Here is a 27,487-nt window from a genome sequence, read left to right as displayed (position 1 = left end):
ATTCAGTGACACTGTGAACACAGCCAGTAAATCGGCCTGGAGGAAACGAGACAAGAAAATGATCGTGTTTCTTCACCAAATGTATTACAGGGCGAAAAGAAGGAGGGACGCCATGACGGAGACAGGAGACAGAGGAACCAAGCACAGTGTGAACCTGATTTGGAACGCTGCTCAAACATGGAGTGTAACACGTGTGTGCACGCGTGAACACAAACACACATGTGTACGCAACAGTCAGGGGACTTGGCACACTGACGACGTCTGAGGGTACCATGAAAATAGCCTTGGTTAGTGTTGTTTGGTGTAACGATAGCGTCCTGGTTATGGTCCAGAAGGGAACCCTCACCTTGGGGGGTACATGCTGGAGCGGGCATATGACACTATGTGTGGGGTTCACTTCAAATTAATCAGATGGGACAGTGTGGGGGGGACAAAAGAATCGAGACTGGCAGCCTCCTGTGTTGTGGGTGCGCTGGGGTTCACTGTAGTTTCATAGACGATAGAAGTTTCCATAATAAAATGTTGAAAAAATATAAAATGTTTTAAATGCATCGATGAGCAGATGAGCAAGTAAAAAAGTATGAGAAATAAGTAGGGATAAAAACAAATAAGCAAAAAGGAAAGGTGAAGGGGGAAGAGGGAGGAAAGGACGGGAAGTAGGAAGGAACAGCTTCTGCCCAGCTGAGCACGGGAGACGCCTGCTGCTCTGAGACCCTGGCGTCCCAGGTTCCTGTGGGAGCAGGAGGGGGTTTGGGCCTGAATGACACGGACACGTGTCCTGACACATTCCCATAAGGCTGGGACTCTCACCTGGCTACACCCTCAGCTAAGGGCACAGAGCTGCAGAAAGCCCATCCATCCATCCATCACAGAGGGACAGTCGAGGGCCTGGGCTCTATGGTGGCAAATCCAAACAAACTCCTCCACGAGTGAGAAAAGTGAACTTGGGATTCAAATCGCCTCTTCCTGTGTGGCCCAGGAACAGCCAGCCTACTATATGCCAGGAAAACCCCAGCAGAATGAGAATCCCAAGGCCTTAAGAAAAAGTCATCCGCTGGACAAATATTTATTGCGCATGTACTAAGTCACTGCTGTGGGCAGTGCGGACACGGGACAAACGAGATAGAATATGAGAATTACTAGATAGAAAATATAAAACAACCCCGTTCACAATGTCTGCAGATTCATGAGGAATTGCAAACACAATCAAGGAATAAGGCACGAGTATAAAAGAACAGGCAGCTTTGAAATGGAACCAAGGAGAAGTTTTAGGGAGAAAGCCCCAAAACGTCAAAATTGAACTTAGTGGGTGAGTTAAACATCAGGTTAATCGGAGTTGAAGTTAGACCTACAGAAATGATCTAGAAAGAGATAAAAGATAGGAGATGAAGAGCATAGAATGTGATGGTTTAACTTATGTCTAATGGGAGTTCTAGGAAAAAAAGAGAAATTGGGGAGCCAGCATTAAAAAATAATAGCTAAAAAAATGCCCAGACTTGACCAAAACCATGAAACCTCAGATTAAGAAAGTTCTAACAAACAAAACCCTCAAGCACCAAAAATAAAAAAGAAATCGAGAGCTCTGAAGCTACAAGAAGGCTTGGAGGAAACGTAAGTGCATATTGCTTAGTGAAAGAAGGGCCACGAGTGTGTCATTCCAACTCTATGACATTCTGGGAAACGCTAAACTACGGACACAGTAGAAAGATCAGTGGTTGTCAGGTGTCGGGGGAAGAGAGGGACGAATCAGCGACTTAGTCTATTCACGTCCAACCATAAGAGATTTTTAGGACAGGGAACCTCTTCTGTGACACTGTAAGGGTGGAAACGTTATATAGTCCGAATCCATAGAACAGAAACAAGGAGAGTGACCCTGATGAAACTGGGGACTTGAGTTAATAAAACTGTATCAATATTGATTCATCAACTGTAACAAATGTAGCACCAGAGCAAGATGTTTGTAGCCGCATCGGGATTGGGAGGGGCATATAGGAACTGTACTTTCTGCTCAGTCTTTTTTAAACCTAAAACAGCTCTAAAAAATAAAGTCTGTTAATTAAAAAATAAAAAAGAAACCCACACCCTGCCATACTACAGGGAGACTGCAGAACACCAAAGACAAGAGAAGCTCGTCCACGCAGCTAGAGAGTAAAGCAGAGGATGTAACAAATGGGCTGACCGAGCAGTGATACCAACCACAATGGAAGCCAGATCAAATGTTTCACAGAGGAGAGAAGAATAACAGAATTCCAGGTCTATACCCAGCTAAAAAGTCGTTGAAGAGTAAGGATAAAAATAAGACATCTTCAGACGAACAAGGACCAGTGTTCAGAGCCCAGTCGCCCTCCTTGACGGAGCCAGCCTGGCTCTGCCTCGGGGTGGGGAACGCGCGGCCTCTCACCTTTGCAGTGGGCATAGGGCATGGTGAGGGTGTAATCCTCTGCCCGGTTCAGGAAGGTGAGCGTGGCCTTGCCGTCCAGCACAGCTGACAGGGAGTTCCCTGCAGAGATGGGCAGTGAGTGGAGACAGACCCCTGCCTGGCATATGGGAGCCCCCCCCCCCCCAAACCACAGGCTCAGAGCTCCCTTCCAACAGCTGGAAGGAGCCCCAGCAGGTCCAGCTGTGTGACCGTGGGAGGGTCACTTTACCTGTCTGCCTCAGATTCTGTAAGAGCCCCACCAGGTCCTGAGGAGTTTCTTAGCTGCTACATGGGAATGTTTATTTCACTTCCTTTGAAAGCAGGGGTCCTTGGGATGGAGGCTGAGAACCTTGTGTAACTAGTCGGAGCCCCTGCTCTGACGCCAACCCCCCATAGCGTAGCGCGGGGACAGGCCCCCTGGGATGAGGGGACAGAGTGACGGGGGCCCTGCAGTGGAGAGGGCCTCAACCTGTGTGTCCTCTGCAGACTGTTGGTGCTAAAAGCACACCTGCTCACTAAGAAAACCATACAAAAGATACCCCTGATGGGAAAATGGAAACAAATGCTTTCTGAGCACCCACTGTGCCAGGCTCTAGTGTGACACTGTCTGATAGAACCTTCTGTGATGACGGAATGTTCTATTCTGTGCCGTCTGACATGGTGGTCACAGCACACACGTGGCCACGGACCCCTTGTGATGTGGCCGGTGCAACTGGAAACTAAACTAAGATTTCTCTTGTTTTAATCAATTGAGATAGCGTGTGTGGCTGGTGCTATGGGACAGACGGCTCGGGTCCAGACTGCGCCTTCCCTGGAAGGTTCTTTCTCATGAGCCTCACAGCAGCCCTACCAACAGCTGACTGTGTGGCAGAGGGCGGGAGCCTGGGGCTCTGCCTGACTCCACGTTCTGAGCACTTTCCCACCCACGTGGTCCCTGAGTGGGAGAGGCTGGAGGGACACACACACAGCTACCACCATGAGGTTTTGGTGACCATGGAATCCAGGAGCCCAGTCCTCCCCTCCAACCCCCCATCCCCACCCCCACCCCTATCCCCACCCTCATCCCCCCACCCCCATTCCCCACCCCACCCATCCCCCACTCCCACCCCATCCCCTCACCCTCCCTCCAGTTGCCTGAGGCCCTGGGGTGAGCCCAGGGGAGCCCCTCACCATAGAACCGAGACTTGGCTGTGATGCTGCCGCTAATGCAGAAGCCGTCCTTCTGGTTGCTCACGTGGAAGGCAGACACGGGTGGGTGGTGGGACACCTGCGGGCAGAGAGGCAGCTCCTGGAATGGCCTTCGCAGCGGGCAGCCCCAGGGAGGCGAGAGTCCGGCTACCCGATGAGAAGCCCCTGCTGCCTTCTACCTCACACCCTGTACCCTCTCAGCCCCAAGAGCCGGGGTCCTCATGCCTGATGCCCAGGGAAGCTGGGCCTGAGTGCCCTTGGGGAGGAGGGAGGTCCCCAGCCATGGTGCTGTGTCTGCACCTCCTGGGAGAATCCCAGCTGGCAGGAGTGAGGGTGGGAGTACTTCCGATGAGCAGAGGTGGGGCCACAAAGAAGAAACTTGCATTGGGGTCAGACACCCCTGCCCACTGCCCACCCGCCCATCGCAGAGCCCAGGGGCAGCCCGGGTGGGGCCCTTGCCTGCTCCGCTATGTAGAAGGTGTGGCTGTTGGTCTGGGGGTGGAACCAGCAGCAGCGGAAGGTCTCTCCCAGGATGGGGTTGTAGGGCTTCTTGATCCCCTGCAGGCAATGAACAAAGAACCTCATGTGAGGAAGTGGGGTGGGCCTGGGCCATTGGTGTGCGAGTGGACCGAGGGTCAGTGTGGGCTGCCTGGGCCCTGCCTACGACCTGTCCTGTCCACTTCTGGGCTCCAAGGGGAACATGAGACCCCCCCACCAGGTCACACTCTCCGTTGGGTGGAGCCAACGCAGAGTCTGCTCAAAGCTCCCAGTGGCTTCTAATCCTCCTGCCCGGCCCCCTTCCCCTCCACCCCCCTTTCTCTCTGCTTCAGCCAAGCTCAACACCGTTCTGCTCCCCAAACAGCTCAAGTTCGACTCCCCTACAGGGGGATCCTTTTTCTCACGGGAGAGCCCTCCATCCGGTCTCCACGTGGTCCAGCTCAGACCTCCGGATCTGATCTGAAGTAGCCAGGCCACCCCCTTCACACCTTCCTGTCACCTCCAGCTGTGTGTGCTTATGCGCCTCCCCATGGAGACTGGGCTCCTGACTGTAACTGTCCACAGAGCGCCCTGGAGGGACCTGCCGCTGCCTTTCAGCGCCCCATCTGCAGCCTCCTTGGATTCTTCTGCCAAGCTTACCAGGTGCCCCTCTGAGCTGACCCTGCAGCAGCACATGGTCCTGTCCCAGACCGCTTTCCACGGAGCCTCCTCTGCGGAATCCACCCGGAGCTGCCCCACGGCCCATGCAAGCAGCGCTGCTAAGTGTGTGTGCACACCTGGCCCAGCCCAGGCCCGTGGGGTCCACCTCTGCAGAGTCAGGAGACCTGGTTCCATGCCCAGCCTGCTCTGTGACTCTGGGGCTGTCCCTTCCCCTCCCTGAACCTGTTTCCCCACCTACACAATGAATTGTGGAACCAGAAGTGCGGTTTCAAACTTGTGTCCCAGGGAACCCCAGGGGTGGCGGGTGGGGATGCAGTCTCCTCCCGTTACTACGAGAGTGGCCGTGTGCTTATCTGAGCCTGGGCTTGGGGTTCTCCAAAGGGGCTCCACAACTAAAACACTATGGATCCCGAGGGTACCCTGAGGTTCAGGGTTGAAAACCCCTTTGCTGCCCAGTTGTGTGTGGAAGCTGTTTCCTTGAGGGACCTGAGCAGGCCAGGGGGCCCCTCTGTGCAAAGTCAGAGCCTGTCCCCCATCTCAGTGTCTGGGGCCACCAATCCTTCCAGGCCATGTGGGGCTTGGGGAGGGTGGGCGGGCACTGGGCCAAGCCCCGCCCCTGGCCTCTCCTCACCTTGGGCTTCTTGTAGAAGCCAGACAGGTACCACCGCAGCACAAGCTTGATGCGTCTGTAGGCGTCTTCCTCCAGCGCGGCCCTGGACAGACAGACCGGAACTCCCTCACTCCACCAGGGTGCCTGGGCCACCCCCCTCCATGTCGCTGGAGGCTCCCCCCCCACCCCCCACCGTGAGGGCTGGTAGCTGACAGTCCCCTTTACAGTCTCTGCAGCCCACTCTGTTCAGCTCGAGGGCACCAATGCCAGGGCTCAGGACTCGGGGTGCACAGAAGGTGCTGGGGCTGATCCCACACTCACCTTTGAAGGCTCCGGCCCCGAGTGGATGTGGAGCTGCCCCCACCCTCCCTCTCCGTCAGCTCCTCCCAGGGTTGGTCTTGGGGACTGGGCCCCCTCAGAGGCTGAGCTGGCAGGGCCAGTGGACCAAGCTCAGCCCAGGTCCCGGGGACCCTCTGTACGGTGGGCAGGAGCTGCGGGACCTTGGGGGGTCTCTGGGCACACTCGGGGGGTGGGCACCCCCGCTTGCTCACCTGGAGAGCAGGTCCGCATGGTAATAGTAGTCGGATAGCTTGTTGAGGAAGGAGCGAGGCTCCAGGACGAACGTGGGCAGCACCACGCGGGACAGGTCCATGCCCGGCCTCAGCTGCTTCAGTAGCATCCATATCAGACTCTTGTTCTCCTCAGACACCGTCTCCACCTGGGACGCCTCACCCAGCTGCCAACAGAGGGGTGGCGGTCAGGGTCCCCAGCTCTGAGCCGCCCAAGAGGGCTGGGAGGGGGGGCAGGACAGCGGCAGCTGACTCTGGCTGCAGGAGGCGTGATGGGAGGTGGGGCGGCGGTACCCCTGGCACCCCTTCCATCTGGTGACCCCGCTGGTCTGGCCCCACCTGACCCCTGCCCTTTTCAGCACGTGTCTCCACCCCAGCTGGCCGAGGCCCCCTCACACTGGCAGCCTCTGTTCCTTTCACTGGGCCCCTGCAGGGACCTGAAAGCCTTTTATTGGGTGTGTTAGCCAGCAGGAGGCCAGGGCGTGGTGCGGGCGAGCCCTAGGTGTAGAACTGCACGTTGGCTCAGCTCCCCCAACTCTCTGGGTCCAGGGTGGAGCCTCCCCCATCCTGGCTGCTGACACTCATCCGGGGACTTAGCACAACTCTGCGCCTGTAGCAGGAAGTGTCACGTGACCATTGAATTTCATACCTGCCGGGTGACTCAGGTGATGTGAATGACATAGGCGCTTCCAGCCTACACTTCCTTTACAAAGGTGCCCTCACTTGTCCAGGGCATACAGCTAGAGGTGGGGGCCACCCTGGACCCTCCTATCTTTCCTGAGATGTCTGACTCTCACCATGGTGCCATGGGCTGTGGAAAGACTGAGCCTCGGGCTTTGGGCTTTGGCCGAGTCTGCAGGGGGTGGGGCTCCAGCTCCTTACCCACACTAACCAGCAAACCCTCAGCTGGGCAGAATGACCTCAGAAAGGGCCATGGAGGCGTGGCCAACTCTTCGCTGCCCACAGCACAGAAGAAGTTTCAGCAAATGACACTGGCATTGCCAGGTCCAAAGCCAAGCCCATCTCCCCTCCCTGGGGCCCTACTGCCTTAGTGCCACCTCTGGCCTGGACATGGCTGCACTGGGCTGGGCGAGGAGGCAAGGGAAGGCCCAGGGCTACAGACACTGCCCTTCCTCCTCCCTAGACCTATGCCTTGAAGCAGCCCAAGGTCACACTGCTCATCCCAGGTTTACAGAGATGTCAAGTGACTTGGCCAGCTGCTGGGAGATAGAGGCAGGAGCTGACTCAGAGCCACCTGTATGCCTGGCCCAGAGGGCAGTCATCGCCAGGGTGGTAGCAAGCTGGTTTGCCACCAACCAGACATGTCTGTCAGGAGTCTGTCACCACCCAGCTGGGCTGCCTTAGACAAGTTGCTTTGCCTCTCTGTGCATGCAGTCATGGCTGAGGCCTAGTGGCACTTCCTTGGACAGCATGCCTGAGCAACTAGGGGAGGGGGAGCTTCTGGAGGAGGGGCCATGCCTGAACCCCATGAGTGGCCATGTGGGGCCCTGAGCGTCCCCTGGCTCAATTTCCAGGTCAGCTCTGGGGCTCACAGGGGCAGCTGTCACAGCTAAGCAGCCTGCACCTCTATGCCCCACCCACTCCCGTTAACTGTGCCCCTTCCTGTCCACTGGGAGTGCCCTGGTGAAGGTGCCTCCACCCCGTTACTGACCCGGCAGTCACCCTCTCTTCTGCTCTGGGTCTCAGAGCAAACGCTCTGGGTCCTCCAAGCAGCCTCCTCTGTCCTTAGTCTCTGAAGCCTGGGGTGCCTGGACCCCAGGCCTCTCGGGGTGCCCGCTCCATGACCTAATGTCCAGACTGCTGCCTGGGGCCCCAGACTCTCACGTGCAGCAGTGTCTCCCCCTGATGTCCAAACTCGGGACACAATGCTGTCCCCACGCCCAGCTCCCAGCTTTCTCCCAGAGCACTGGTCGCATAGGGGGCACTGCAGTCAGCTGGAACCTGAACCCCCTCTTCTCCTTTCTCCATTGCTACCCGGGTCCAAGGCGCCCCGGGCTTTGTCCCGGCCATGGCTCCCCCCAGCAGGTCCAGCTTGTACCTCTGCCCCGGGCCCTCCTGAGGCCGCCACTGGACCTGGCAGGCCCCGACCCCAAGCCTACCTGTGGCCTTCCCAACACCCTCAGCCCAAGCCCGCGAGGCCCCAGGCTGGCTTTCCTGCGTCCAGGCCATCCTGGTCCTCCTGCTCCCCTAGCCCCTGGGACCCTGCAGACCCTGCAGAGCTCTCCTTGAGGGGACGTCAGCATTGCCACCACTGCTTCAGGTGGGGGGCAGGTGCAGGGTGACATTGGGTCTCCCAGCTGGGTGGGCTCTCACCTCCCCTAGCTCCTCGTGGACCTGTTCCACGTATGTGGTCCCTCTCAGCGCTGGGCCCCCAGGGGCCTCCGACTGGTCACTCCCGCTCTCGTTGGTCTTCCGGCTGTGGTCCTGGGTCTCGTTGTCTGACTCTTCAGGGATCTCTCTCTCCGACTTGTCTGAGAAAGCATCATTCTCCAGGTGGTTCTCCAGGGACGACCCGTTCAGTCTGGAAGGTGAAAGGTCACCTATGAGGCCTGGCATGCCCATCTCAGGGCATCCCCACCCCAGGGACCCCACCCCAGGCATCCCTCACTGCTGGGCACTCCACACACATCCCTGGGTTTAATCACCTCGGCAACCGGCACTTGACATTACCAGCCTAGATTACAGATGGAGAAGCTGAGGCTCCCAGGTTCACTGTGGAGTGAAGGAGGCCTGTCTCCTGATCTGAGGTTCAGGTGCCCAGCAGCAGACACTTATGGCATCTGCCCCCCACCCCATATAAGGAGACTCAGTGTTAGTGCCACTGAGAGCCAGGTTCAGGGTGCGGTGGTGGCTGGCAAGGTTCCCAGCAAGCAGGAGTCCCCAGCTCCTGGGAGGGACCAACCCCACCCCACCCGCGGGCGCTCACAGGAACAGGTCCTGGTCGTGGATGGTGGCAGAGGGTGGCAGCCCGCAGAGCGAGGAGGGCGAGGCGTCTGGTGAGGACCCGGGCTCCCGGTCACTGCCCTGCTTACACGCACTGAGCCGCAGGAGGCTAGAGCAGCGCAGCGCCAGCTCCAGGGCATCCAGCCAGCAGCGGCCTGGGGGGGACGGGGGTGTGAGCGGGCCTGGCCCCAGAAGGCGCCCAGGGCACTGGGGAGCGCTCTGCCAGGAAAAGGCCCACACACTCCGCTCTCCGCTTGAAGGCCCGCACACCCCACTCCATCCTTCCTCTCCAAGGACTCCCCCGACGCCTCCCCCCACCGGCGAGCCCACTAGAGATGCCCCTCCCCTATCCCAGGGAGAGACTCCACCCCACCCTGGGAGCCCTCCCCTCTTGCCTCTCTACATGGAAAAAACCACCCTTTGCCTCCACCAATCCTCCCCAAAGAGTGCTCCTTGCCTCCCCACCAGGAAGCTCCCCGCCTCGCCCAGACCCTTCAAGGATCCCCGACCTCCAAGCCCTAGAACCAGCCACTACTTACATCTACCCATCCCCCCAGGGATGCTGACCTTGCCCCACCCCCTGTCCCAACAGAGATCCCTCCTATCTGACGGTTCACTACCCGTCTCCCCCAAGACTGCAGGCTCCGTGAGAGCATGGGCTTCCCTGTCCATCCCGGGGCCCACGTGGGGCCTGGCACAGAGTGGGGGGCTGGGGAAATAAGGGTGGGATTCAAGGAATTCAGGACAGTGCCGAGAGCGCAGGTGCGCCTATGACCACCAGGGGGCGCCGCGGCACCAGCAGTTCAATCGCCTTCCCAAGGCCGGGAGGCATGCCCAGTGGTCAGGCCAGGCGTCCCAGGACCGCCGGTGGGATCCGAGCCGTTCATCCCGATCCCCCAGGGGGTGCCCGCCCAGACCGCTTGGCGGGGTTTGGGGGCGGGACAACCATTATACTCGGAGCAGCCACTAGAGGGCGCTCCAACAATGCAATGTACTTGGGAGTTCGGGGAAACTGGGACTCATTTCCAGGCTCTGCCACTTTCTTACTGGAATTTTCCCCGTGCCTGTTTTCTCATACGTTAAATGTTGATAATAACAGTAGAATCTATTGTTTCAATGGTGCCTGGCACGTGTTTGGTGCTCAGTAATTGTTACCTGGTTGCTTTATATGAGGTCATCAAATTCTCCTAACAACTGGGGACACAGGTGCCATCATTCACATTTGCCCACAGGGTAACTGAGGCTCAGAGAGATACTAGTGCATGGCAGGCCTGCCTGGCTCTGCGCTTGTCCCTTGAGGGCAGGATGCCACCTTCTTGGGTGGTGGTGACAGGGCCTGAACCAGGACAGGACCCCATGCACCTGGTCTATAAACCCGCCAGGAGGGTCGCTTCAAGTGGGGTCACTGGGGAGACCCACAAAGCAGGCAGGGACTCACCGTCTGACTCGGAGGCAGCCCTGAAGATCAGATAGCTGCTAGGGAGGGGCTGCGTGATGGAGCCCACAGTCTCGCCTTTGGGGCCCTGGAGAGGCAGAGACCCAGTGTCGCCGAGGGGACACGCAGGGACAAGTGAAAACACAGGTCATGCGGTCATTCAGTCCCACAATCAGACATGCATGGGCACTTCCGGGGCCTCGGGACCCTCAGGTGGGGTTAAACGCCTGGCCATGAAGCCACGGTGGGCAGCAAGAGAGGATCGGTGGGGACTCTCTGTCCCCCTTCGTAGCTGGTGGCCCTTGGCTTTCCAGCTCTAAACTCCCCCAATTTAGGGTGGCCCGAATCAGGATATGCAAATTCAGCATACCCACTTAAATTAGGATCTCAGAGAAATAATAAATACCTTTTGTTAGTTTAAGTATATCCCATGCAATACTTGGGACATGCTTATACTAAAAAACTATTTACTATTTGATGTCTCTCTGAAACCCAAATTTCACTGGGGATGCTGGATTTGATCTGGCAGCCTAACCCCAGCTGGTCCTGGGCTGGGCAGCCCCGATTAGGAGGGGTAAGCTCTGGGCTAGGAGCAGCTGCTCACGTGGCCTGTCCCTCAGCCTCTAGACAAGGGCTCCAGGTGTGATCCTGACCGCATGTCACCAGGCCCTGAGCCCCACCATGTGCTCCACCGGGAGGGTAAGGACCACAGCTGATTCTCCCACCATTGAGAGACTTAACCCAGGTCCCCCATCCCCCCAAGCTGGGCAGTGATGGGGCCCTTGGGTCAGACAGCCCACCACCTGCCCCCTGCGGCTGGGGCAGCAGGATGAGCCGCCTGACTGCCCATCAGAGCCCATCCCCTGCAAGGCTCCCCACGGGGCCTCTCTCCTGGTCAGAGGCCTGGCCAGCCCGGACTCCAGGCTCCCCGCAGTACCTTCACAGCCCAGATGGACTGGTCCAGTGGGTGGAAGAGTTTGAAGCAGAAGCCATCCTTCTTAGAGGGCCGCTCAATGAGCTCACAGCAGTGTAGCAGCACTGTGCCCACCCACTGGCCCCCCTTGGGAGTCTTGTAGATGAGCAGGACCCCTGGCTTCAGCACGCACCACAGTTTGGTCCAGCTCTTCAGGGTCCCTCGGATCTGTGTGGAGCGGCAGTGGCATTAGTGCCTGGGAGGCGATGCCCCAGGGGCATCTAGACGGCTTGGGGGGGGGGCGAGGCAGGGTGAGGCCCTGGGCCTCAGGCAGAGGTCTCCTTCCATTTTTAAAAGGAGCTCATAACTTATAGTGAATCCAAAGAAATACACTAGAGCCAGGAAGAGATTTTCTGGTGGAGCTCATGAAGCTCAAGGCCAGGTTCAAGTTCAAGCTCAGGTTCAAGGCCTTCCCAGGGTCCTGGGAGCAACTAGCAATGAGTTGTGACTTGTAATTGTCAGCTTTGTGAATTTTGAAACTTGGCATTTCTTTTCTCATTCTAAATAAACTTTCACTTTTGGACCTAATATTTTTTTAAGTGAAATCGCCTTTTTTAATGAACCTAATTTTTTAATCATAGTTTTGTGAAAACACAGAAAAGGAGCCCACACAGGCCCAGGGCTCTGCAGATGACCAGACTCCTGGTACACCTGTCTGGTCTGCTCTTTACAGCAGCCCATTCCACGCCCCCCCCCCCCGCCACTGTATGGAGGGGGAAACTGAGGCTGGGGGCTGAGGGAATCACCCAGTGCCTCAGTGAGGTCTGAACACAGGCCTCCAACCCCAACCCTGGTCCTCTCCCATGAAGCCCGAGTTCGGCCTCCCCTTCTCTGTGCCAGAGCAAAGGGTTCCACGCGCACTCTGACCCCCACCAGCAGGCCAGGGCCCCCACCCCCATCTTAACTAGACATAGGGTCTTTGCAGATGCAAGAAAGTCAAGATGAGGCCATACAGGAGTAAGGTGGGCTCTGATCCAATCACTCGTCCTTATAAGGGAACAGAACACAGAGCGAGACACAGGGAGGGGCCGTGGGAAGATGGAGGCAGAGGCTGGAGGGATGTGACCACGAGCCCAGGGACGCCTGGAGCCCCGAGAGGTGGAAGAGGCAGGAGGCACCCTCCCCTGGAGCCTCAGGAGGGAGCCTAGTCCTGCCAGCACCTTCGTGCTGGACTTTGGCCTCCGGAACTGGGAGAGAGTACATTTCTCTCGTTCTAAGCCACCAGCTTATGGCCATTTGTTAGGGCTGTCGCAGGGCCCTGACACAGATGTGTAGGAACAAATATGCTAAACCAGCTCCCAAATGGCTGGTGATTTTGCACCGTCCCTTGGGGAGGCCTCGTGACTGAGCCGTGGCCAATGCTGGGACAACACGTGTGCCCAGCGCACCTACCTTCAGGCTGTCGGCCATGATGACCACGCTGGGGTCCGTCAGGGCGCTGAACAGCTGCTTCGTGGCACGCTTCTTCTCCTGCCGGTAGTTCTCTTTCTGCGCCTGGGCCCGGCACACCCAGTGGGCAGGTCAAGGGAGAGGGCCCCAGACTGGCCATCCCCAGGGCCTCCATAGCCCAGCCAGGGAACGGGGTGGGGTGGGAGGGGAGAGGGGGTGGAGGGCATGGAGGTGGCCGGGCATGGTCTCTCCCCCTCCCTTTGGCAAGCTGGGGGCTGCTGGCTTCACTGGCTCAGGTGCCCGTTCACCTGACAAATGACACACCTGTGTTCCCTCCCAGTCCCAGGCCCACCTTGAGAGTTTCCTTCTTGGTGACCTTGGCTGTTGGGGACACACATTCCTTGTTGGTCCCCTTGTCGGACCCATTGCAGAGCCTGTACTCTGCCTGCAAGAGAGAGCCCCAGGTCGGGGAAGAAGGGGCATTGGTGTGCGGCCTGGGGCTGTGGAGCGCTGGGGGTGGGCGGGGAAGCAGGTCCCCCTCACCAGCACTTCTGGGGTGTGGGCTGCGGGGGTGGTGGGGGGGACGAGGGAGGACAAAGAACACGTGAACGGGAGCCCTGAGGCAGGCCCACTGAGGCCTGCACTGGACACACACAGTGACCTTCCCAGGGGGCCCAGGAGGTGCTCCTAGCCACTGCCACTTGCCCAGCCCCTGCACAGGGAGAGCCCACATGTGCAGGGGGAGGCTGTGCAGGGCGGAGGCCCCACCCTGGTGCCAGGGGAACCACCACTGGGGGTGGGGGGTGGGGGGGGGCTGTGCCCAGGCCTGCTGGAGCCTGTGGGGAGGAGGGAGGCGGGAGCTGGGGAGAAGGCACACCTGTCAGGCCCACTGGGGAGGCCACATGGGCCAGGAGCAGAAACCCAGGGGTCTGGGAGCCAGAAGGGGCCATGGGCCTTTTACAGATGGAGAAACTGAGGCTGGGGGAGGAGAGTGGGGAGAAAGAGCCAGGACGAAAGGCTATAGGGCAAGGGTGCAGTGGGGGTGGGGGTCAGGGAGGGACTCAGATGGCAAACTGTGGCGCAAAGCCCACCCCCGCCTGTGGCTGTACAGCCTGGCAGCTCAGAATGGGTTTTACATTTTCAAGGGGCTGAAAATCAAGGTGAGATGTGAAAATCCCATGAAATTTAAATTTCAGCACCCGTAGATAAGGTTTTCTTGACACACAGCCACACCCATTCATTTGCCTGTGGGCTGTCCAGTGGCCTGGCATCCTACAGTACCGCCTGCCACGTGTGGCCTCAGGCACTGGGGTTAGAAAGGAGAGGTGGCTGCCCCCAAGTAACACAGGCCGTGAGGGACGGGGATGGAGAGCCCTGTGCACGTGAACGACCACGGCTCGGGTTGTTATCATCTACACCCTGCAGACGGGGAGACTGTGGCACAGAGAGTCTCAATAACCTGACAAGGTCACACAGCTCATGAGGGGCCGAGCTGGGATTGGACTCAGGCAGTGTCACTCTGGACTGCACTCTTGGAGCCAAGTAAGAACATTCCAGATCACAGGAACAAAGGGACCCATGACGGGAGGCTGGGTGACTCTGCTCTAGAAGCAGTTTTTGAAGCAGGAGTGATAAGGAGCCAGGTGTGAGTGACGGCGTGTAGGCCAGACCTGGGCCAGATGACAGGCCTCCAGGGGCCGGGCTGGCAACGCGTGCTCCCAGTTCGTTGCCTCCTGAGGAGCTGGGGTTCTTGTGCATGGTGCCCCCCCTCACTTAGCGCATGCTGTTCCCTTGGCCTGGAATGCCCTTCCCTGTTTCGGGAAGCTCCTTTTCCAGACTCCAGGCTCTGACTGCCCACTGGCATGAAACCCTGATGGCACACACCCATTCTTGGCCAACCCAATACCTTTTGAAACCACAGTCACAGAGATGTTTGTTTATTGTCTAGAATGCCTGCCAGGGACCGTTACATCGCTTGGCACCAGCAGCTGGGTGCTCAGTAATCATCATGAATGAATGAATGAATGAATGAATGAATGAATGTATGTATACATGAACCCACTGCCAGCTCCCCACCACCTAGCTTTCCACGAGATCTGGCTGAAAGGCAACAGAGGGAGAGAGAAGGTGAGATCTGGGGCTATGGGCCTGGGCGAGGGTGGACGAGAGTGTTTGTGTTTGGGGTGTGGGCACTGCAGCCACTGCCTGGCACTGTGGGCAGTGCCCGCTGCCTCCTCTGTCCTTAGGGCCCTGCTGGGCACCCTGCACAGGCCCCCGTGGGCCCTCGTACTCAGTCCTGGACGCTATGTACATCAAAGCACGTGCAATAAGGAAGCACCTTTCGAAATAAGAAACGCTGCTCAGAACTAGGAACCTGAGACCAGAAATGTGCCGCCCTAAGAATTACTTTACCAAAGTAATTTCAAACGACCTACAAAATGGGAGAAAGTACGTGCAATCACATTATTTGATCCGGGTCTGGTGTCCAGAATATATTAAGAACTCTCACAACTCAACAATAAAAAGACAAACAATCCAATTAAGAAGCAGGCAAAGGCCCTGAGAGGCTCTTTCCCCAGAGAAGAGCTACAAATAGCCAATAAACACGAGTCGGTAGGGAGATGCACCAGCCAGGATTGCTATAGTTAGTAATAGTCAAAACCCCAGAACAGACAAGGGTTGCTGAGGATGTGAGGGAGGTGGGAACCCCACTCACTGCTGCTGGGCTGTCAGACGGTGAGCCACGGTGGAGCAGAGTTTGGCAGTTCCTCGAAGCGTCTAACACAGAATTTCTTAGAATTCCATGCGTAGAACCGCCGAATCGCCCAGGAATTCCACTCTTAGGTAGAAATCTAACAGAGCTGATAGCAGGGACTCGCACAGTTAAACACACACACATGCACGTTCATAGAGCTGTCGCACGGAAACAAGTGTGGAAAGTGGGACCAGCACAGTGCCCACCAATGGACGAACGGACGAGCCAAGTGTGGTCCACCCACACGGCCCTCAGAAGGAGTGCAGTACTGCCACCTGCCCTGGCGTGGGTGAATCTCAAACCACGATGCCCAGTGAAAGACGCCAGGCACAAAGGACCACACAGTGTGATTCCCTCTATGGGAACCATCAGAAGGGCAAATCCATACAGATGGGGAGGGGGCAGAGGTTGCCAGCAGCCGGGGGACAAGGGAGTGGGGAGACTGCTGATGGGTGCGGGGTGACGGGAAAGTTCCGGACTAGACGTAGGTGGTGGTCGTACGGCTTTGCGAATGCTCTGAACTGTGCACTTAAAATGGTTACATTCATTTGTTTTACCTCATTAAAATACATACTATGTATACATATATGCACGCACATATGCACATACGAGGTCTGACAATTAAATTCGCAAACTTGTTGCACTGATGTTGCTAACCTCTTTTGATATCAGAGGGATTATTCATTAGGAATTTCTACCCACTGGACAAACAGTTCACCAAGTTTACTATTTAGAAGTGCTGAAAAGGCTGTGTGAAAAAGTTACAAGACCTGAACTTCTCGCCAACAATTCATGGCTCTCACATCAAGACAATGCACCAGCTCACATGGCACTGTCTGTGAGGGAGTTTTTAGCCAGTAAACAAATAACTGTATTGGAACGCCCTCCCTACTCGTCTGATCTGGCCCCCAATGACTTCTTTCTTTACCCAAAGATAAAGGAAATATTGAAAGGAAGACATTTTGATGACATTCAGGACATCAAGGGTAATACGACGACAGCTCTGATGGCCATTCCAGAAAAAGAGTTCCAGAATTGCTTTGAAGGGTGGCGTTGGTGCACAGCTTCCCAAGGGGAGTCCTTCGAAGTTGACCGTAGTGATATTCAGCAATGAGGTGTGTAGCACTTTTTCTGGGATGAGTTCGCGAACTTAATGGTCAGACCTTATATGTTAGAGTTTGCACTTTTCCCAACGTGTGCCCTCTAAGGTGGTCCCAAATTGCTCTTAAGAATCTGGGAGGTGCACAGAGCTTTCCTTTCTTTTTGCCACAGCCTCTGACACATGTAGACCCACTTGTCCTGTCTGGCGCCTGTCTCCCCCCACTAGATGTAAGCTGGGGACAGCAGGGACTTTGTTTTGCTCAGGACTCTGTCCCCAGAGACCCCAGCAGTGCGGGCCCCTGCACTAGAAGATGCTTAGAAAACAGCTATTGATGGAATGAATGGAATCTGGAATTTGAACCAAGGTGAGTGTTAACGTTTGTATGTTTTATTGGGTGGTAGAAAGACATAACCATGTTTCAATGTTTTTATGAAATAAGCTTGTGTCTAAAAAAATAAATAACTCAAGTGTCCATCGACGGATGAATGGATAAGGAAAGAGTAGTCCCTCCACACACGGGAGTGTCACTCAACTATCAGAAGGGAGGACATCCTGACACCTGCTACAGCGTGGACGGACCTGGAGGACACTGTGCTGAGTGAAACGAGCCAGACACAGAGGGACACATCCTGTGTGACCCCATCACACGAGGTCCCTGGAGGAGTCAGATTTACAGAGACAGGAAGTAGATGGGGGTGCGGGGCTGGGGGAGGGGAGGGGAGTGTTCCATGGGGACAGAGTTTCCGTTTGGGGCGATGGAAAGTTCTGGAAATGGTGGTGGTGACCGCATGACAGTGTGAGTGTATCTAACGTCACTGAAATACACACTTAAAATGGTTAAGATGGTACATTTTGTGTTATCTCTATTTTACTGCAATTTAAAAAAATTTCTTAAACTATAAAATATTCCAGACACACACATACACACGCATATGCACATATATACACATACACATACATGTATGTACATATACATATATGAGGTGTGATCAAACAATACGGTGAATGTTTAAATAAAAAAATTATTACTGTAAAAGACACATGGCCATTAATCCCCCTCAAAATACTCCCCTCACTTTGAACACACTTATCCCATCATTCTTGCCACGTTCCGAAGCAGTTCTGGACATCGTCTTTTGTGAGTGTCTTTGGTTGCACTGTCGTGGCTGCCTCAAGGTCCTGAATCATTTTGACTTTGGGGAAGAGCTGGAAGTCACACGGAGCCATATCCCATGAATAAGGTGAACGAGGACACACCGTAATGTTTTTATTTGACAGAAATTACCGCACCAGAAGCGATGTGTGACACGGAGCCTTGTCATGATGGAGGATGACTTACACCACACTATGAAACATATTTTCTCTCAACCGTAGCTCACACCCGACTGACTGCACCAAACAAGTTGAAACTTGTCACACACTGTTACTAAGGTTCAATGTACCACTTTCTGTATTGAAGATCCCTGCCTTTCCATTGGATGGCACTCGGCAGCAGCATTCACTGTATTTTGTAATCACACCTTGTATACACACCCACCCACATACATATACACATACAAGGTCGGATAATTAAGATCGCAAACTCATCCTAGAAAGAGTGCTACACACCTCATTGCTGAAAATCACTACAGTCACCTTTGAAGGACTCCCCTTGGGAAGCTATACACCAACATCAGCACCTAGTCCACCCTTCAAAGCAATTTTGGAACTCTTATTCTGGAATGGCCATCAGAGCTGTCGTCATATTACCCTTAATGTCCTGAATGTCATCAAAATGTCTTCCTTTCAATATTTCCTTTATCTTCAGGTAAAGAAAGAAGTCATTGGGGGCCAGATCAGGTGAGTAGGGAGGGGGTTCCAACATAGTTATTTGTTTACTGGCTAAAAACTGCCTCACAGACAGTGCCATGTGAGCTGGTGCATTGTCGTGATGCAAGAGCCATGAATTGTTGGCGAAAAGTTGAGGTCGTCTAACTTTTTCACGCAGCCTTCTCAGCACTTCCAAATAGTAAACTTGGTTACCTGTTTGTCCAGTTGGTACAAATTCATAATGAAGAATCCCTCTGATATCAAAAAAGGTTAGCAACATTGTTGCAACAAGTTTGTGAACTTAATTGTCAGACCTCACACACAATACACACACACCACACACATACACAATACCTACACACACACTACACACACACAATACACACACACATACACACAATACACACACACACACACACACGTGCGTGTGCACACTCCCACTGTTCTCCTAGCAGCTGGCAGCCCTGGGAGCTGAGGGTGGGAAATGCAGGCTAGGGGTGGGGGTGTGGGCACCCACCAAAGACCTGGCTGCTTCTCACCTGAGGGAACCTGGGGACAGAGCATCAGAACCAGCACTAAACCCTTGTTTGCAGGCCAGGACTTGGGGTCGCAGAAGAGCAAGGCCATTGCTCTAGGTCACAGGGGGTCGCGGTGGCTGGGGCATGGGGAGAGCCTGGCCTCTACCTGTGCTGATCCCCCAGCCCCATTGCCAGAACCGTCAGTGTATGAGGACTGTGGCTGCCTGGCCTGAGACCCTGGCGGGGGAAGGGTGTGCCTGAAACACTGAACGTGGTGCCCAGGGCCTCGTACCCTCCCTGGCCTGAAGGTTCTGACTGGACAGGCACGACTGGCCTGAGCTGAGAGGGGCCGGCCTGGGGCGCAGGTGGTGCGTGCGTGTGGCGTGTGCACATGCAAACCAGTGAGCTTTTCCCATGCTTTCCTTCTGTGCGCCCCCGGAGAGGGCATGCCTGGCAGAAGGAACAGCACATGCAGAGGCAGAGAGAGGAACGGCTCATTCCTCCATGGGTTTCCCTACAACAGCGGGGCTGGGGAGCCTCCTTTTAGCATGACTTTCTGTCCCTGGTCGCCACCTAGCAGTCCACAGCCTTTTTCTGGCCCCCGGGCAACCGGCCCCACGTTACGCCAAGAAGGTGGCTCTGATGAAACAACTAACAAGCCCTCAGTGGCCCCATCCCTGCTTCCAGCAGCCTTCCCTGGGTTTGCAGTCTGGGATTCAAAGCTAATCCTCCTGGAAAGGGCTGGGAGTGACAGACTCTATTGGCGCCCCTGCTGTCCCCTTTCTCAAGCCACTTCCTGCTGTACCCTGGGCAGACTCTGGGCCCTGGGTTCCTCCTCCACCAGGCACTTACCGGTGGCACCTTCGTGGCAGAGCCTGGCGTCGGGGGCCCTTCCTCCCTGGGCAGCGCCGAGCCGTTGGGCTCCATGGCCTTCCCTGAAAGAGAGCAGCGGGGGTGAGGCCCAGAGCATGGCAGGCAGCCTGGCTTCTCCGGCTGGCTGCCCACGTGTGGCAGGCGCCTGGGTGGGGCAGGAAGCCAGTCTGAGGCAGTGTGGCTGCAGGACACTGCCCAAGAGATCTAATCAACACAAGTGTCACTGTCACCACTGGGAGGGACCCGGAGCGCTGGCCTGGCTCCACGACCTGCAGAGAGGAACTGGGACGCCTTGGGCGCTGGTGTGGCTTGTCCTTTGGGGTTCTGTAAAGCCAGGCCCCCAGTTTTCAGAGACAGAACGTGGCGTCCAGGCGTGGAGGCACCCAGTGGGTTCAGGGGGCCGGATTATACCCAGCCCCCTCCCATGCCCCAAATCCTCTCCCAGAATTCCACTGCCCCTGAGAACTGGACTCTGGGAGGGAGGTGGAGACACTGACCCTGCACCTGCCCTGGCAGGTGTCCACTTCCCTCTCCAGCTCGGTTGAGAAGGGAGGGAGGGAACCTGAGGTGTCGCCACCCCTCCCTGGCTCCATTTGTTATAAAGTGGGTTCCAGACCCTTGGGTTTATGGGCAGGAGGAAGAGGGGGATGGTCTCAGGGGCCAGAGGCTGCCCGATGGCCACTCCCACCTGCTTCCTGTGGCTGGTGGTGTATCCCCAGGTCCCTGTGCTGAGAAGCAGAGGCAGAAACCACCGGGGCAGAACCATCCTCGGGGGGAAGTGAGGACAGGCACCCAGAACCCACCTGGGCAGGAGTCTGTACACCCCTCTCCCTGGAGCCGTGGGGAGGGGCTGGAGGGCTGGGGACTGAGAGCCGTGCTCAGAGGAGAAGTCGGCATGGGGACCCGAGGAAGTGATGCTGTTTCAGGGCCCAGGTTTACCTGGGCAGCAAAGGCCCTGGAAAAGCAGCCACTGAAGGTGGCACAGCATCCCTGTCCTCGGTGGGGCCGTGGGCGGAGGCCTGGCTGCCTCTGCGTCCCCATCCCCCGCCGTGACCCAAAGCCTGGCCCAAAGCCTGGCCATGAGCAGGGGCTCTCTGCTCTTCCAACCGGCCTTTCATCGGGGTGCTCTGCGTTCAAGGCCTGTCTTGGGAGCCTGGCCTGTGACCATCTGAAGCACCGCTGCCCACTGGGTTGGGAGGACCCGGGCCCTCAGAGCACCTGAGGGGCAGGGATGCCAGCTCCCCAGCAGTCGGAGGCTGAGTGCTGGTTCCTCTTCTTATGGCCCGTCTGTGCTCACCTCCTGGTCCTGCCCATGGAGAAGGCCTTTGCCTCACTCTGGGCACCAAATTCCTCTGAAACTGACCGTCCACTGGGATGCGTCCCTCCTCGAGGGCATGGCAACCGAGAAGGAATGTTGGATTTCCTTCCCCAGGCGTCTTGCACACCAGGCCCGCTGAGTGACTTCCACAAGGCCCTCCCCACACGGCCTCAGTTTCCCCAACTGTTTGATGAGACTTTGGCTGGGATGGGTCCCAGCAGCCTCTCAGGTCCTGACAGCGCATGGGTCTCATGCTCTTCTGCCCCCTCCAGGGGCAGGGCAGGTACTATGGCCAGGAAGGGCTGGGGCTCCTCTCCCGTCACCCCTAAAGCAGGCAGTGGGAGTGGGCAGGCTGGAGGAGACCAGGCCAGGGCACTGGAGCGGGGAGGCGGGCGGTCTCCCAGGGCAGGCACTGGCCCCACCTCCCACCCCTGCAGGGGCACCAGGAAGGAAGGGCTGGGCTCTCTGGGGATTCAGTCACAGATATAGCAAAAAAACTCAGCTCCTACTTGTCTGGGAGGGGCGTGGAGAATGAGGGGAGGGGGCGGGGGCCTGGGGCTGCGAGAGCATCAGCAGGACAGGTGACCGTGTGTTCTCTGTGCTCAGCACTGTACCCACAGGCCACATGACAGCAGCCTGGACTGAATCATTCCCTCCTTTGAGGCTAGTACGTACCAATATTACCCCCGTCTCACAGACGAGGAAACTAAGGCTACAGAGTGCCGCTGGCCCAGGGCCACCCAGCCTGGAGAGCTGGGGCTGGGACTCAGGCCGCCTGTTCCTGAAGCAAATGTGTGGGGCTACTGTACCACACTGCCTCTCCAAGGATGACGAGCTACCCCCAAGGCCTGGACAGGGGCCACCTGCTCACCTGGCGGGGCTTCACCGGCCCTGTGGGTCATGGGCCATGGCGCTTTACTGCCCTGGAAGCCCTTTGCTCATTAATCCCACATAGCAGCCAGCACTGTGAGGGAGGAGTGAGCAAGGCTGTCGCCCTCACTGACTGGACGGCACAGAGAGGGGAAGGGGCCTGCCTGAGGTCACACAGCAGGGCTGCAAAGCCGGGGAGGACCCAGGCTCAAGCAGCTGCCCCGACCCGGCTAAGTGGGGCTGCCGCACTGGCACTGACCTGGGCTGAGAGGGCACAGCTCATTCTCTCCTCCGAAGAGCAGGCTCCGGGTGATTCTCCCGGGCTCAGCTTTCTGAGGGGCAGAGGAAGGTGGACACAGTGAGAAGCGGCGCCGCAGGAAGGCCTCCTCCTTCATGGCGTGGGAGCTGGGGGGCTTCTGGAAGGAAGGGAGGGAGGGAGGGAGGGAGGGAGGGAGGGAGGGAGGGAGGGAGAGCATGCTGTCACAACTCAGAACAAGACCAGGGGCAGCCCTGGGGGCCTGGATGCCGGGGTGTCCTCCCAGCAACCCCCACAAGGGGACCAGAGACACTTCAGAAAGTGAGAGTGAGTGGCAGGGGCCACCCCGGCTTACACTCAGGTCCCCACTCAGGGGACATCTCAGAAATGGATGAGGAAGGTCAGCAGGGGGCCGTTGGCCCAGGGAGCTTTCTGGGCCAAGCTCAGTCTTTCTAGGCTGGAGAGGGAGGGCCGTGACGGCCCTGGCAGAAGTCATGCCAGCACCAGCCTGGCCAGATGTGTAGCCCATCCCAGGTGTGGCAGACATCTTTCTCTGAGGACCCCCCAGCCCCAAGCCCAGCATCAAATTGGCCCTGGAGGACCCTGGCCCCAGCCAAGTGGACCTGAGATGGGCCCCTGACCCATGCCGGAACGGCAGACTTTCCCTCCCTGGGGATGGAGCTCCATGGCAGGGAGATACCACTGTCACACGCGGGGGCGGCAGCCCAGAACTGCCCAGAGATAGGGGACACAGTCAGATGAGACAGGTGGCCCCAACTCTCCAGGGGGTGGGGATGGCTGGCATGGTGCTGAGCCATTCCCCCGTGAGAGCAGGACGCATGAGACCCTCCCCACTCGCCTTGGCGGGGCTCCGATCGCTTGCATCCAAAGCACCTTAACACAGAGAGAAGGTGCAGGTGTGCTTGCAGTGGGGTGTGTGTCAGCCCAAGCCTCACCTTCCTGGCCGAACTTCCCTCCTGCCTCCCAGCACTGTCCCAAACAGCCTGCCCCTCCCAACAGAAGGAGTAGCCACAGGGGCCCAACTGCCAGGCCTCCTGCCTGCCCAGGCCCTGCCACTGTCCGGGGGGCCTCGCGCACGGCTCATGGGCAGGTCTGTGCCTCCTACCCCCAACCCGATGGAAGAAAGAGGCAGTCCCTTCTGTCCACTGTCCCCTAACTGCCCTACCCTGAGCAGGGCTGGGGCCAGCAGCTGACAGCTGAGGGTGCCCGTCCCCACCAACTTCAGCCCGTTTTACAGATGAGAAAGTTGTGGCTCTGGGAGCTGAACGCTTCGCCCTTTGGTCACAGCCTGGTAGGTGGTGGACGAGCAGATTACAGCTCCTGATCTACGGTCTATCCACTCCCAAGGACATGCTCTGTAGACACTCGCTGACTAATGTCTCCCACAGACCCAGGGATGTCGCCTGCCACCTCCCTGGGTGGGCCGATGGCTTCCTGCCAAGCCCAGGACAATGGCCCCACTTTCTCCCATGGCCCTGGGCCTTCCTGGGCTGGGGCACAAACAGAGCCTTTCCTGCTGTGACAGGGTGGGAGGGTGAACTGGGAGGGGCTTCAGGAGTGGGCAGGGAGGCCCAGGGTGTCAGTGGCCTGGGGGCTACCAGTGGTAGCCAAGAACCTCCTCTGTGCACCTTGCCTGGTGGTCAGGATGAGGGTCTCCAAGGCTGCAGCTGGGTCGGGCCAGCCCCTCCTGCCTCTCCCTTCCTAATCACTGTCCTGTCACCTGGCTGAGCTCTTACCTTTGCCATTTTGCAGGTGGGGAAACTGGTTTCAGAGAGGTTGGGATTTTGACCCAAGGTCACACAGCTAATTGGCAATTCTTGTGCTTGAGCCAAGTTGGACTGATTCTAAAACCATCCACCCATCCATTCACCTATCCATGCACCCACCCACCATCCATCCATCTGCCTATTTGCTTATCTCCCATCTATCCATCCAACCTCTGCTCCCTCTCTCCTTCCCTTCCTCCCTCCTCCTTCCATGACCCTCTAGCCTGTCAGCTGAGCAGCCTGATTTCCCGTCTTCCCCTCTCCTTTTCCTTCCTATTCACTCAACAATCAGACACAACAGAGGTGACATTCAAATGACTGAACCGACAGTATGAAACAATTTGAATGCAGTACACATGTGTGCCATGAATGTCCTCTCTGTATCCCAACACCCCTAGACCAGGGCCCCTGGAAGGCACCTGTGACAGGCTCAGACAGGGAGGGTGGCTGCTCTTACTCAGTGGCTTCAGGGTCTGCACAGCTCTTCTGAAGGTACAAGTCCCTTGGTCTTCCCAGGGCCCACCCTGGCTGCTGGTGACAGCTGCCTACTGCCCACGGGTGGGTTATCTCAGTGGGGTCAAGGGGCGAGTGTTCTGTTCATGGCAAAGGTGAATCCAGGCCACATCCTCCCAGTGGCTCCTTGCCGCCTTAGAACCCAGTCCAGCCTCAGTCTCCCTGTGGTTTTCCAGGCTCTCCACCCACCTCACCCCTACCTCGCTCTCTCCCCCCCTCTGATCCAAGGTCACTGGCTCCTTATGTTCCTTGAAAATGCCAAGCCCATCCCCCCAGGGGCCTCTTCTCGGAACTCCCCTCCTTCCCCCACATCTCTGAGTGGCTGGGTCCTTTCTGGAATTCCGCATTGAGCTTAAATGTCACTTCCCAGAGTTACCACTCCTTTTCTGTCACACAATGAGAGTTCCCCACACAACAGTGAAAGTTCCTGCAGTGTTCTCTGTTGCAATCATTCTTTGTTAACTCTCCTCTCTCTACAGGATGCAAGTTCTAGGAAAGGGGGATATGTCTGTCTGTCCACTGCGTCCTGCCCACCACAAGGAGAAGGGGCGTGCGGCTCTGCAGCCCAGCTCCCCTGGTGCATGCAGGCGGCAGAGCCAACACCCAGTCAGAAGAGGAGGCTCAGGGGGGGTGGCCGGTCAGTCTGGGGGCCATCCCCCCCCCCGCCCCCCGTAACCCTGGTGAGGCTCCCACCACCTGCCACCCCCACACCAGGTGTGGCGAGGATTCGAGTGGCCGGTGCAGCTGAGGAATGAGGCCCTGGCATGAGACCCTGGCAGGATGCAGGGGGCTGGGAGCTGGGAGCTGGGAGGACCTGCTGACTGCTTTCCTACTAGTGAGAAATGTGAAGGCCGCAGCCCCGGGAGGAGCCCAACCGTGAGGGGGGAGGCAGGATGGATGATGAAACAGACCCCGGCTGAGCCAGGAGCAGCCTGGGACAGGGACAACCCGGAAGGGGTCCCTCCAACGGCTGCTTGCTTCCCCCCCCCCCGCCCCCCCGCAGGAGCTGAGCAGACTCCTTGGCTGCCCTGTCCCCATGGGGCATGACAGTCCCCTGTAGTCAGTGGTGAGGGGTCCACATGGTGCTGGCCCCGAGCAGGGGGTGCAGGCCTGGGCCCACCCCTGAGTGCACACCTGGCAGGAGACAAGCGCTCTGATCCGGTGCCAAGGCCGACGGTCCAACAGCAAGTCCTGGAGCGTGGGGAGCCCACCCAGCCTCACCCCAGGGGAAGCTGCCTTCCGGCTGTCCCTTCCCGCACCACCCAGACACCCACGTTCAGGCCAGAATAATGGGATCCCTGTAAAGAAAGGTCACTGTGCCTTATCAGAGCTGCACAGGCGGACAGAGCCGCAATCTGGGGCAGAATCCACCGTGGGAAGCGTGCAGCTCTGAGAAGGAGTCAGCAGAATGGTGGACTCCCCTTCACACCCCACCTGCAGCGGGGAGGTGGAGGGAACCATTCTGACCACATTCCTCAGGGTCATCCCGCAAAGGCTTGGGGACCCCATGGGGGGGTGGAGTGTCCAGCTCTGCCTCCAATGGATGTGTGGCCTCCGCTATCCATGCATGTCTCCGAGACCCTGTGTATAAGTGGGGGTTTGCTTTGGGGTGGGGAGTGTCAACGTCTGGGGAAGGCGCCTGGAGAGGCTGAGACAGCAAACAAAGTGTGAGCCCAGCCCCAGTGCCCACAGGAGCCTGCTTGGCTTTTTCTCCAGCACCCAGTGTGAAGGGCCAGCCCAGCTGGGCTGGAGGGCCAGGGTTCCCGGGCAGGGGTGTAGCGCGTCCCACCGGGGGTTCTCTATAATTGGTGGGAGCAGGAGAAACAGGCACTGCAGTCTGGTCACCACCATCAACGCACCTGCACTCATATACCTCTGCCTGAATCAAGTGGATTCCGGGAAAAAAATGCTCTGAAATCACAGAGAAGCTCAGGGATGAAGCAACATAAGCCCACCTGCCTGGTTCCCCATCTGCACACTCCATGGAGAGGTCAGCAGGTTCCAGAGAAGGACAGCAGCCATCAGTAAAGGACAGCAGCCCATGTCAATACCACACACTTATGGCTCAGGAACTGGCTCAGGCCCCAAGGTTAGTGACCATAAGGGCAGAGGAAGCCACCAGGTCTCCAGAGCCACCCCAAGGGGTCACTGCATACCCCAGCCCAGCAACAGCTGCCCTCCCTGAGAGCAGACACCAGCCCGAGCATCCAAAATGTGCTGGGCTGCTGTCCTGGATGGACCGACCACATGGGGCTCCAACTGGGCAACATGAGCAGACCCCATGGGAGCAGCAGCCCCCTCAGAGCGGCCTGGTATGCATTTCAGTGTGTGGGAGCGTCCCCCATGTGTCCAAACTGGCGGACAGGGCTCTGGACCTGAAGCTTTCCCAGGCCTTCTGCTGCGCTGATGGACCCTCGAAGCCCCCCAGGCCCTTCTGCACGTTTTCTCCCATCTGATGTGATTCTATGACACTGGAGAAGTGGGGGTGGGGTGCAGAGATGGAGAAACCACGGCCCCAAGAGGGGAGGGGTTCTCATGGCTCCAGCCATGCCCGGCTCCCGTGAAGGTGGCACAGCTTCAAGCCCCCAGCCCCCTCTGCACCATGGAGATGCTGAGGGCAGGGATAGAAAGGAAGGCGGGGGGTCAGGCTCCTGGAGGGAAGAGGTTGGAGCTGGGCCTCCCCAGAGAGACATTCCCCAGACATGGCAGTGGAGTGGCTGAGCCCTGGGGAGAGGGGCAGGAAGTGGCTTAGGCTGCTTAGGGGACAGTCATGACCATGCCTCAGGGTTCTGTGACTCAGCCAGGTCATGTGGCTGTGGGTTAGGGCCGGCCTCTGGCACCCGCCCACCTGGCCTCCTGACCGACACCCGTCCAACAGCAAGCTCAGAACCCCAGTCAGCTGTCCTGGGCACTGCCCACTAGCCACTTCCTCTGCAGCCGACCACTCCCCTCCCAGTTCTAGGAAGCCCCAGCCGGGCAGC

At 57.5% G+C, this 27,487-nt stretch overlaps 1 protein-coding gene across 4 annotated transcripts in view; it reads right to left on the bottom strand.

Moving 5' to 3' along the window:
• The window catches only part of OSBPL5 (oxysterol binding protein like 5), a 56,964-nt gene that overhangs the window by 8,569 nt on the left and 20,908 nt on the right, over positions 1 to 27,487 (bottom strand). For 2 of the 4 annotated variants that reach the window (XM_019755662.3, XM_074336897.2), the window contains 13 exons: positions 22,210 to 22,366; positions 19,742 to 19,824; positions 13,058 to 13,150; positions 12,709 to 12,810; positions 11,281 to 11,484; positions 10,347 to 10,431; positions 8,892 to 9,063; positions 8,279 to 8,486; positions 5,927 to 6,111; positions 5,397 to 5,478; positions 4,067 to 4,165; positions 3,590 to 3,686; positions 2,402 to 2,500 (listed from right to left, as the gene is read on the bottom strand). In XM_019755662.3, coding sequence (XP_019611221.3) covers positions 2,402 to 2,500; positions 3,590 to 3,686; positions 4,067 to 4,165; positions 5,397 to 5,478; positions 5,927 to 6,111; positions 8,279 to 8,486; positions 8,892 to 9,063; positions 10,347 to 10,431; positions 11,281 to 11,484; positions 12,709 to 12,810; positions 13,058 to 13,150; positions 19,742 to 19,824; positions 22,210 to 22,345 — 1,645 coding nt within the window. In that variant the 5' untranslated portion in view covers positions 22,346 to 22,366. Of the gene's footprint in view, positions 1 to 2,401; positions 2,501 to 3,589; positions 3,687 to 4,066; positions 4,166 to 5,396; positions 5,479 to 5,926; positions 6,112 to 8,278; positions 8,487 to 8,891; positions 9,064 to 10,346; positions 10,432 to 11,280; positions 11,485 to 12,708; positions 12,811 to 13,057; positions 13,151 to 19,741; positions 19,825 to 22,209; positions 22,367 to 27,487 lie in introns of those variants that run through there. The other 2 variants (XM_074336900.2, XM_074336899.2) reach the window with 2 other exon arrangements.

This window comes from Rhinolophus sinicus, chromosome 14, assembly GCF_057876585.1.
Source record: "Rhinolophus sinicus isolate RSI-liver-muscle chromosome 14, RSI-T2T, whole genome shotgun sequence".
Taxonomy (NCBI): domain Eukaryota; kingdom Metazoa; phylum Chordata; class Mammalia; order Chiroptera; family Rhinolophidae; genus Rhinolophus; species Rhinolophus sinicus.
This window is presented reverse-complemented; position numbering and strand designations above follow the sequence as displayed.